We start from the raw sequence: 11266 nt of genomic DNA, 5'->3' as shown, positions 1-11266 counted from the left end.
TCTCGGGATCAAATTGGTGCAGCCAGGAGCAATTGTGTCTCACATCAACAGAATTCTAAGTTATTTAAATGCCATATTCTCTAGGTCTATGAAGTGTTTGAAGATTACCTGTCCATCTGACCTATGTATCTGTAAATCTGGATAACCTAACTAACGTAACTATAGAGATGACCAGCATAGGTGACTATAAATCTGTAAGTCTTATCTACCGAAATAACCTAAGGACTAAGGCTTCACGTAAACAAGGTAAACAGTCTATAAGCAAGTGTATGGTAAAGAACGATGACTTTAAAATTGTGACAATACACAAGATGTTATAACAGAGGTAGGAGTATATAGTGCGATTGCAATATGACAATAATCTTAAATATATATCGATATTTATAACAGAGGTAGGAGTATGTAGTGTGATATGCAATATGACAATAATCTTAAATATATATCAATATACCGAATATCCTAAACAGAAGTAGAACCTACATAAAGTATGACAGATATAAATTTACATTTGTATCAATATACAAATATTTCAAATAAGAGTAGAAATATATGTACATTATAACAAATATAGTTCTGTATTTGTATCAATATACAAATTATCTTAAACAGGAATATAAAAATAGTTTACATTTGTATCAACATATAAGAATCCATAACAGTGCAAATTACAGTGCAAATTATTTAAGGCTGCTATTTTACTAAATTTGTTTACTAGTATACATAATAATCTACCATAATACCTTATACCTATCCATTCCATTTCTTCTTTTCATTTTTTTTTTTTAGAATACTGAGTTTAATATTTCCTTCCACCCCCAACCCTATAACCATCATCCATAACCCTGAGAATTATGAAACCTAAGGGAGAAGGGGCGTCGTTTTCTTAGAATTACTTCCTGCTGTTTAGGGGGTGACGTTATCTCTGTTGGGTACTGTGAGAAAGCTCAGATAGTTAAATCTCAGTTAGACTAACTGTAGGTTCTGCAGCAAGTCTTAGAGTAATGGGTAAGATTGTCTGAAATTCTGGTAAGAAGTGTAGTATGATGATGATTACCATGGCATCATTCTGGATTGGGTAGAGTTGTTGTTGGGGCCCCATCTTCCTTCTGGAGACTTCTGAGATTGCTATTAGAAAAACTTATTTGTTATCAAAATGGAAGGTTTGGATTTAAAGAGGACATAGCATGTAAGAAAGGATTCTGAGAAATCAAGAGTAAGCATGGAGAGAGTTAGAATCTAGAAGACAATGGTCCCTTTTTATTGGTTTCCTTCTGTCCCACACCAGAGGGCTCTTCAGATATGGGACTGAAGAATCTCTCAAACTTCCTTTTAGCAATATGCTTGGGTTTAGAGAAGGAGTGAGCCAATTCCATCTCCAAAGTCAGCTTGGCTTATAATTGAATTGGAACCACAACTTTTCTAGATTGATAGAGAGACAGATGTTAGACAGTGAGATTTTTACCGTGTGTAGATTGGTACCAATAGATTCTTTCTTTCTGCTGTAAACATCCGGATATCCAAGGCCTTATGACTTCTGTAAGATGGGTATTTCCATCATCCTGGAAAGACAAAAACAGAACCCTACCCCAACCTTTGATTGTTAAATTTTTCTTACAACTTGTAGAGATGTCACATTGGTGGATGATCTTTTACTTCTCCTCATCAAGGGGTTTTTCCTGTTCGAATTGAATTTTTATTAATTTTGTTGGTATCCATAGCTTTTCTTCTCCTGCAGAAACAAAGGCAAAACCCCTTCCCCAACGTAGAACATATCCAGGTTTCCATTCTGAGGTCAGCACATTCTTGAAATAAACCAGTTGGTTTAGCTCAGGAGTTTTGTCTGTCGTCCAATGTCTCTCTGCAGCTGTTGTTCCTTTCTCATCAGCATTGAGAAAATTCAAGGTTAATAAAGCACTATGCAATCTATTTCTAGGAGTCATTGTTACCCGTTGCTGTTTATTTAGCATATCTTTTAAAGTTCGATTGGATCTTTCTATGACTGCTTGGCCTGTGGGATTGTGTGGTATACCTGTAACATGCTTTATATTGTAATAAGCAAAGAATTGTCTCATTTTATTGGAGACATATGCTGGGGCATTGTCTGTCTTAATTTGTACAGGTATTCCCATGATGGCCATAACTTCTAATAGGTGTGTAATCACAGAATCAGCCTTTTCAGAACTCATAGGAGTTGCCCACTGAAATCCTGAATAGGTGTCAATGGTATGATGTACATACTTTAATCTTCCAAATTCTGCAAAATGAAACACATCCATCTGCCAAATTTCATTTCTTTGTATACCTTTTGGATTGCTCCCTGCAGGTAATGGAAGTTGGTTATAGATGGAACAAGTAGGACATTTTTTCACAATATCCTTAGCCTGTTGCCAAGTGATGGCGAAATCCTTCTTCAAACCTTTGCTATTTACATGGCATTTCTTATGAAATTCTGAAGCTTCTAGCACATTACCTATTAGTAACTGATCAATCTCATCATTACCTTGTGCTAGAGGTCCTGGCAGACCTGTATGGGATCTGATATGTGTTATATATATAGGATGTTCCCTTTTTCTGATGATTTCCTGCAATTGTATGAATAATGAAGTTAATTCTGTATTATCAGGAATAAATTCAGCAGTTTCAATATGTAAAACAACTCTCTCTGCATATTGAGAGTCAGTGACTATATTGAGGGGTTCTGTGAAGTCCATCAGTACCATAAGAATGGCATACAGTTCTGCCTTTTGTACAGAGCTGTATGGACTTTGTACCACTTTACTTAAGTCTCCTGATTTATATCCTGCTTTCCCTGATTTATTTGCATCAGTATAGAATGTGAGGACTCCAGAAATTGGCTTTTGTCGTACAATGTGAGGAAGGACCCATTCAGTCTTCTTTATGAATTCTATTCTCTTGCTTTTGGGATAGTGGTTGTTAATCTCTCCCAAAAAGTTACTGCAGGCTATCTGCCAGTATTCATTATCTTTCCATAGTGATGAAATTTCTTCATTAGTTAAAGGTACTACAGTTTCTGCTGGGTCCATTCCTGTCAACTGGCGAAGTCTTAGTTTACCTTTTTGAATCAAATCAGAGATCTTTTCTATATAAGTCTTTAATTTCTTATTTGGTTTACGTGGTAGGAATATCCATTCCAATATAATATCTTCCCTCTGCATCAAAATACCTGTTGGGGAATGTCTGGAGGGGAATATGACAAGAATGCATTTAAGGTCTGGATCCACACGATCCACATGTGCTTCTCAAATTGTCTTTTCTACTAGAGCCAATTCCTTCTCAGCTTCGGCTGATAATTCTCTTGGACTATTTAATTCTTTGTCCCCTTCTAGAGTATTAGCCAAATTTTGTAGTCCATATTTGGGTATTCCCATGATACCCAGTAAGTTGGAAATGCTTCCTAATAACTTTTGAAAATCATTAAGAGTCTTCAACCGATCTCTCCTTAGCTGTACCTTTTGGGGTCTAATTTTTTGTAGCTCTATCTTATATCCTAAGTAGTTAATAGAATCTCCTCTTTGTATTTTTTCAGGAGCAATTTGCAGTCCCCAGCGAGGCAAAACTTTTTTTACTTCTTCAAACATGCTTTCTAATGTATCTAACTTTGGATCAGCTAATAGGATATCATCAATATAGTGATAAATTATGGATTGTGGAAACTTTACACGAATTATCTCCAAAGGTTTCTGCACAAAGTATTGGCACAAAGTAGGGCTGTTTAACATTCCCTGTGGGAGGACCTTCCATTGATATCTCTTGACTGGCTGAGAATTGTTATAATTAGGTACTGTGAAGGCAAATTTTTCTCTATCATTTTCTTGTAAGGGTATGGTAAAGAAACAGTCTTTTAAGTCAATAACTATTATAGGCCATTCTTTAGGTAGCAGAGAGGGCAAGGGCATCCCAGTCTGTAGGGAGCCCATTGGCTGAATTACTTTATTAATAGCTCTCAGATCTGTCAGCATTCTCCAATTACCAGACTTTTTTTTAATAACAAATACAGGAGAATTCCAAGGGCTGGTAAATTCTTCAATGTGTTGAGCATTTAACTGCTCTTGAACCAGCTGTTCTAAAGCTTGTAGCTTGTCTTTTGTCAAAGGCCATTGTCCAACCCAGACAGGTTTATTAGTTAGCCATTTTAAAGGTAAGGCAGTTGGTACTTCTGAGGGTTCAACAGCAGTTGTGCTCTGTTTGTGAACAGCCTGAATGGTTGGTGCCTGATTTTTATAGCATGTGATGATATTATTCCTAGAAACATGCATTTGTCTGTATTCTTTTTCTGAAAGTGTAGGAATTTTAATCTGGGTATTCCACTGTCGTAACAGATCTCGGCCCCAAAGATTTACTGCTACATTTGCTACATATGGCTTCAGCCTTCCTCTCTGTCCTTCTGGCCCTATGCATTCAACCCATCTCGAACTCTGTTTTATCTGAGATAGGGTGCCAATCCCTAAAAGTTGGACATCTACCTCTTGAAGAGGCCAATTTGGATGCCATGATTTTGGTGTAATTATAGTCACATCTGCACCTGTGTCTACCAGTCCCTCCATAACCAGGCCATTAATTCGAATTCTAAGCTTTGGTCTTTGATCATTTATGGAAGTCTGCCAAAATATTTGTTTTATATTGTTCTTTGTAAACTGTGATCCATCCATCAGAGCTGTTTTATCATCCATTGCAGTATCGGTTTTTACATTAGGCATTGGTTTATTCAGTTGTCTTGGAGAGGAATTTCTTCCACAGTGGCTGGGAATGTTCGTACTACATTGGATTTGGGGGCCTGCAAGAGGCCCCCTGAGGCGTTTCCCGCCAGTAAAGGGTTACCTCGTATATCTATTTTCGATCTGCACTCACTGGTCCAATGTCGGCCTTTGCCACACCTTCTACATAATCCGGGAGGTGGTTGGGGTCTCCTGTTTAGGTTATTCCTAAAAGGAATATTACTCCTAGGAGTACCCCATGTACAGTTTTTACTTATATGACCTGGTGTACCACATGTAAAACATTTGGTAACACGGGGCCTTCTTTCACCTCTGGGATTTGTCTCTCCAATCCAAGCCTCATTACTGTAGTTACGAGACTCAACACCATTAGTATACTGAATCCATTCTTCCAAAGGAGCTGATCTGATCTTTAATGGTGTAAGTATTCTTCTGCATTCTGCATTAGCATTGTCGAATGCCAAGGACTCAGTTAATACTTTTCTTAATTCTTTATCTGATACAGCTCTTGTTATAGCTGTGTTCAGTCTTTGTAAAAAATCAGTGAAGGGTTCGTGTGGTCCCTGAAATATCTTTGTGTATACCTCAGTTGGTTTTCCAGGTTCTGGAATTTTTTTCCAAGCGTTTAGAGCTGCTGTACGGCATAGGGATATTGTATGCTCATCATAAATGGCTTGTACATTCCTGTCAGCAACACATCCCTCACCAAGTATTTGATCTTGGGAGATCACGAAACCTCTGAGTTTACCTTGTTGTTCTAAAATTTTTGCCTCTTCTCTCAACCAGCTTTTCCACTGTAGCTGCTGGCTATATTCTAGAACAGCTGAAATTAACTGATGCCAGTCATCTGGGATGATTCTATGTGAGGTAGACCACGAATTTAACATCTGTTTTACGTACGTGGAGTGTATCCCATATGTAACTACTGCTTCCTTTATATTTTTAAAGTCCCTTGTTGAAATTGGTTGTAATGTATATGTATTATATGGCTCGGGGTGTGTGTCATCCACTGGCTTCTCATGGATGATAACAGGATAAGCCATTGTGTGAGAGCCATTTGGAGATGTTACAACCTCTATGGTCTTGCCCTTCTGCTTATTAGGTCCCTTGTCATGTTTACTGAGAGTTTCTTCTAAGGCCTGCAAACGAGCACCTAGGGTCTGTTCTATGGAGTGAGCCTCCTCTCTGGGAAGGGACTCCAGATTCCTCATGGGATCATAGAAGTTTTTATGTTCCTCAGAAACACATGATTCCATGGACCTTATCTTATCAATTAATGATAATCTTTCTTCCTTATATAGTGTCTGGAGAGTTAGTGTTCTGTCCATTAAATATTCACATTTATTATCAATAAGATCAATTTTTGGTACAAGCCTGTTTTGTAAATCCTGATCAGCAGATTCCAGAGAAAGAATCTTTTTCTCTAAGGTCTCATTGCTATCCCTTAAAGCAGATTCCAGAGATAGAATCTTTTTCTGTAAGCCTTCATTGCTCTCGCTTAAAGCCTGTATCAGTCCCAATAATGACTCATCTTTGTTCTTGTTATTAAACCAGTGTTTGAACACTGTGTGGATTATTACAATGAATGCCAAAATGGTACAGGCCAGATATACCTTAGGAAGATCGTATATTTCCAGTAAGATGTCATTCATCATACAAGCAAAAAGGTTTTCAAATTCTTGTGAGGTAATGTTGTCAGCCATATTACAAGAATTATTCAAAATTTGTTAGTCAATTTTAAGGTGTAAAATTATCAGGTACTTTTACTTACCTTTCGTGGTTTTGGGGGGGTGTAGTAGCACTTTTCAGCCAGCAGGTGGCATTGGTACAGCTCCAAAGCAGGGCCTTCTGGTGATCTTGGCTGACTGCAGCTCGCTGGAGTCAAGATGGCAGGAGCCGGCGCTGGCACTCAGGAAGCCGGGAATGCCTCTTTCGCTGGTCTCGGGGCTAAGCTAGGGAACTGAGACCGGACTAGCTGCTCCCTCTTTAGGGAATGGAACCCTGTAGGCGTTCCCTGGTTATATGGAACTTTGCAGGCGGGTTTAGGTACCCGCTAGCCGGGGAGGAGGCTGAGGGTGGGAGCCACCCAGGCCTTTGGAATTTGCCCCACGTGAGCGCCAGATATTGGTGAAATTATTAAGGCCACTCCACGCAGTTAAAAGGAGATTTATTTAATGGCGTAACTTACAAATTAAGGGATAGGTAGGTCACGGAGTCTGGGGAAGGTGTATCGCAGTCCAGCGGTGTTCTCTGGAGCTCTGCTTGGTACACCTCTCCAGTCCGGGGTCCCGCAACAGAGAGAGCACCCGCCGATCCAGCTCTCGGGTCCCCAGGCGCCTCCCTTGGCCCCTCCTTGTAGGTGTGACAGTTGCCGAAGTCTCAATGGGGGTTGGAACTTCCAGATCAAAGCTGGAATGGCTACCCACTACAGGCTAGACTTTTTCTATCTGAGGAGGAAAATAAGGAAACATTCATACTTTCTGATGGTAACTTACTCTTTTATTTCATCTTAAAAAATCCTCTCAGTAAATCTCTGTCTCCACATAGATACATTCCACATTGTTACATTCTTCATACAGCCAAGTTACATTTCACACTGTTAAATTCTCCATAAATACTCCACATATCCACATACATCTTTTGCACAGTTACATCTCCTTTTTATACATCTCTCTTTTATATACATTTCTTCTCTCTATTCTGTAACACTCCTTCACATATTATTACATCATTTATTCACTCTTTCCCTACTCAAGAAACTGTTAATTTTCTCGTTGCCCATTCTGCTCCATCTCTCACTCAGCACACACACACACACACACACACACACACACACACACACACACACACACACACACACCACTTGCTGCTCTTTATATAGTTCTACATATCCCTTCCTCAGCACACACCCAAACACATTCATTCTTACCCTCTGCACAGCTTTTTTCCCAGCAGTTCTCTCCGTAGCTTTTCATAGTTCCCCTCCACACACCCACATACACACTTACATACTCTCTCATTCTTCCTTCTCTCTCTCTCTCTCTCTCTCTCTCTCTCTCTCTCTCTCTCTCTCTCTCTCTCTCTCAGCCAAACTCTGGATAATACTATGTTACATTTTCAGGGTCCGATCCATTCTAATAACACATAATAAGTCACATGGTAAGTTTCTCTCAGCTTAGGAAGATCACGCTGACTGGTGAGTGTAACTCTTGGCCATACACGTTGCTCTAAGTTGGTGAGAGTTCCAAGACAGAAAGTAAACAGTTGACTGAACCTTGAGCCGGTGAGTACATGCAGTCAATTCTGTAGGGGGTTATGTCTCAATGAAAACAGCCTGATCTTGATTTAGCAATAAATACCTGGGAACTAGTTTTTGTGTATTTTCTGCAGGGATGGCTTAGTCTGTTTTGAATTTGTTCTGAAGTCTAAAATTAGCTGTCTTTGAGACTGAAAATGCTGTTACTTTCCTGCATCAGTAAAGAAAAATATTCTGGTATTATTTCTAGTCATCAGAATTATACAGCTTAAGCAGACATCATCTTCCTGACCATCCACAATTATAAGTATGCACAAAGATGGAATATACACCACCAATGGGCTGTGGAAAGAACCCCACAGCTATTTTTTTGGGGGGAGAGGTAAGTGGTGGCACAAGAGAAAGTTACAGACAGAAAACAAGCAGTTTCCACAGCCAGTGACCCCCACGGACTTTGCCTAGTAGGGTTCTCCAACAGAGAGTTATTAGTCTGGTGGGTTAACCTGTTAAACATTAGTTGTCACCTGCTGTATACGCCCATGACCTCCTGCACAATAAGAGCAATTATCAGGTAAGAATTACATTTACAATATCCAGCCCATTTGTATTTGGCATATTTGGAGAAAATACTCCATTATTTATTCTATCTTGATGAGTCCAAAGCTCTGTACCTAATTTACCTTCTATCATAACTAAGGAAAACTGCAACTATAACTACCCAGTGTTCAACTCCATCAAAGGATATCCCAGAAGGATATATTATTACATGAGTAAACAGGAAGTGCAGTGTAAGCCACTTCCAAACCTATAGAAATGACAGACATCTGGCTGCCTGGACAATCACCCAAGGTTCCTCTGCAACACTGGGGTATTCAATCTTCAGCCTACAGGCCTAGAATATCTATCAGATTCTTTTGTAAAGCAGGAATTCTGAAGGACTGTCCCACCTAGTCTTGGCAAAATTCAACAGTCTTTTTCCTTTGTGTCTTGCTTTTCCAGTTTGCACAGCATACCATCAGCAGTCAAGACAAGAGCAGTTTCTTGACCAAATGGCTAGTTTGCCACATTGAAAGCAAACTCCATATGCAGGTTCTTTGATGCCCTTCTGAAGTAACTTGGTGCTGCCAGGAGCAGATATCTCATTGTCATGAAAAGCCCTGTATTAACAAAACATTTTAAATGTCATATTCTGTAAGTCTTAGAAGTGTTTGAAGACCATCTATCTAAAGTATGTTTGACCTTGAAAACATACCTAACATGACTACAAGTTTGATTGTTATAGGTGACTAACTACTAACCTGTATTTATTTCTCTAAATAATAATAAATTGCAAAGACTAGAAATTTATATTACACTGTTAAATGAGATGCATAGGTACAACACCTTGAACAAGAGGTAGAAATGTATGTACTGTATGTTCCAACAAAAATAACCTTAAATTTGTATCAATATACAAAAATACCTTAAATAAGAGTAGAAAATATACAGTATAACAAAAATAACTTCAAATTTATATCATTATACCAAAATCAATACCAATGTAAAATATTTAAGACTAGTAGTTGTTAAGAAGTAGACTGAACAGTCCACCCTTTTATCTCATCACTTCTATCCTATATCCTCCCTTTTTCTCTTTAGAAAGAGATCCATGAATCTAATCTCCTTTATTCAGTTTTTTTCTCACCATGACCAAAACCAATTTGTAACCAAGCCCCTAAACAATGACAATTATCCATAACCCGTTGAATAACCAAAACCCACTCATCCTGTCTCTTGGAAATGTGGGTGTTGTGTTTTCTAGACTGCTCCCTGTTGTCTGGGGGTGCTGGCATCTTTGGGGGACTCTGAGAAAATTAGGATAATGGTCAAGTCCTGGCTAGAATAGTCTGTGAGGCTGGACCATCTCAGTCAGTAGACTTGAAGCTGTTCTGGATATAGAACCCCGAGGAAACTACAACAGAGGTACTCTGTGAGGCTGGATCACCTGGACCACCCATTTTCATTGGTGTCTAAAAACATAAATTTTGAAAGGTAACGTACACGTCTGTATTAACACAAGTATGAACTGTGTGTTGTACACAAGCCAATCAAAGATGACTTTTGTTTTGTTTTGTTTTATGTTTGAGCAGGTAAAATATATGTTACCTGTCTTGTAGTTTTTCTAGGTTTATTACTTTATGTCTATAGCCAGGGTTTTCAGGAGTTTTCCCCTCTACCCTACCCCCCAATCCCCCCCCATCAAATCTGATCTCTATCAACCTTGAATGAACCCACAGCCTTTTGTTTTCTGCAGAAACACAAGCATAACTTTCCCTGACATAGCATATATTTTTACTTCCATTTTGAAGTTATAACATTTTAAGAATATATAGATTGGTTTAATTTAGTAGTTTTTATAATCCAGTGTCTCTCAGTAGCTATTATTTGCTTATCAGCAATCAAAAATTTAAAGCCAATACAACACCATACAGGATCCCAACTCCCTATGTATTTCCCATTTCTACATGGCTTCTTTTTTTATTACTTTTCTTTTCTTTTTAAAGATTTTATTATTTTTAAACTATTTCTTATGATTGTCTATACCATTTTTCTATTTTTCTTAAGCCCACACACATTGTTAAGAACACTGTAACCTGTTTAGAGGTTTTTCTTCCATCTGAATCTGTTTACTGCATATCTGTAACCTTTTCTGTCTGCATGAGCAAAATCTTAAATTGACACGCAGCTGAGTTTATGATGCACTGGAGGCTCAAGCCTGCAGGCAGCGGCCTAGAGATGCATCTCTGTAACACGGCCAGCATGAGAGACTGCAGGACTAGGAAGCTGTGTTTGGCTCCATTTTTGAACTTTTTTTTTCTAGCTTTCTCAGGCCTTATGTGGATATTCGAGCCCTGCTGTGGGATGGTCTGTATGTTAAATCTGTTACTCTGATTGGTCAATAAATAAAACACTGATTGGCCAGTGGTCAGGCAGGAAGCATAGGTGGGACTAACAGAGAGGAGAATTGAGAGAACAGGAAGGTGGGGGGAGACACTGTCAGCTACCGCCATGACAAGCAGCATGTGAAGATGTTGGTAAGCCATGAGCCACATGGCAAGGTATAGATTTATAGAAATGGATTAATTTAAGATATAAGAACAGTTAGCAAGAAGCCTGCCACGGCCATACAGTTTGTAAGCAATATAAGTCTCTGTTTACTTGGTTGGGTCTGAGTGGCTGTGGGACTGGAGGGTGACAGAGATTTGTCCTGACTGTGGGCCAGGTGGGAAAACTC

General features: G+C 38.9%; 1 protein-coding gene across 1 annotated transcript in view; it reads right to left on the bottom strand.

The window, feature by feature from the left end:
- Positions 1–7231: 7231 nt before the first annotated feature.
- The window catches only part of Tgds (TDP-glucose 4,6-dehydratase), a 33155-nt gene continuing 29120 nt past the window's right edge, over positions 7232–11266 (bottom strand). The window contains exon 12 of the mRNA XM_052732486.1: positions 7232–9149. Within this exon, the coding sequence (XP_052588446.1) occupies positions 9046–9149 (104 nt within the window). The 3' untranslated portion in view covers positions 7232–9045. The remainder of the gene's footprint in view (positions 9150–11266) is intronic.

This window comes from Peromyscus californicus, unplaced genomic scaffold, assembly GCF_007827085.1.
Source record: "Peromyscus californicus insignis strain IS unplaced genomic scaffold, ASM782708v3 Scaffold_12__1_contigs__length_115047231, whole genome shotgun sequence".
Classification (NCBI taxonomy): Eukaryota; Metazoa; Chordata; class Mammalia; order Rodentia; family Cricetidae; genus Peromyscus; species Peromyscus californicus.
The sequence above is the reverse complement of the archived record's forward strand: the minus strand, read 5'-3'. Positions and strand labels throughout refer to the sequence as shown.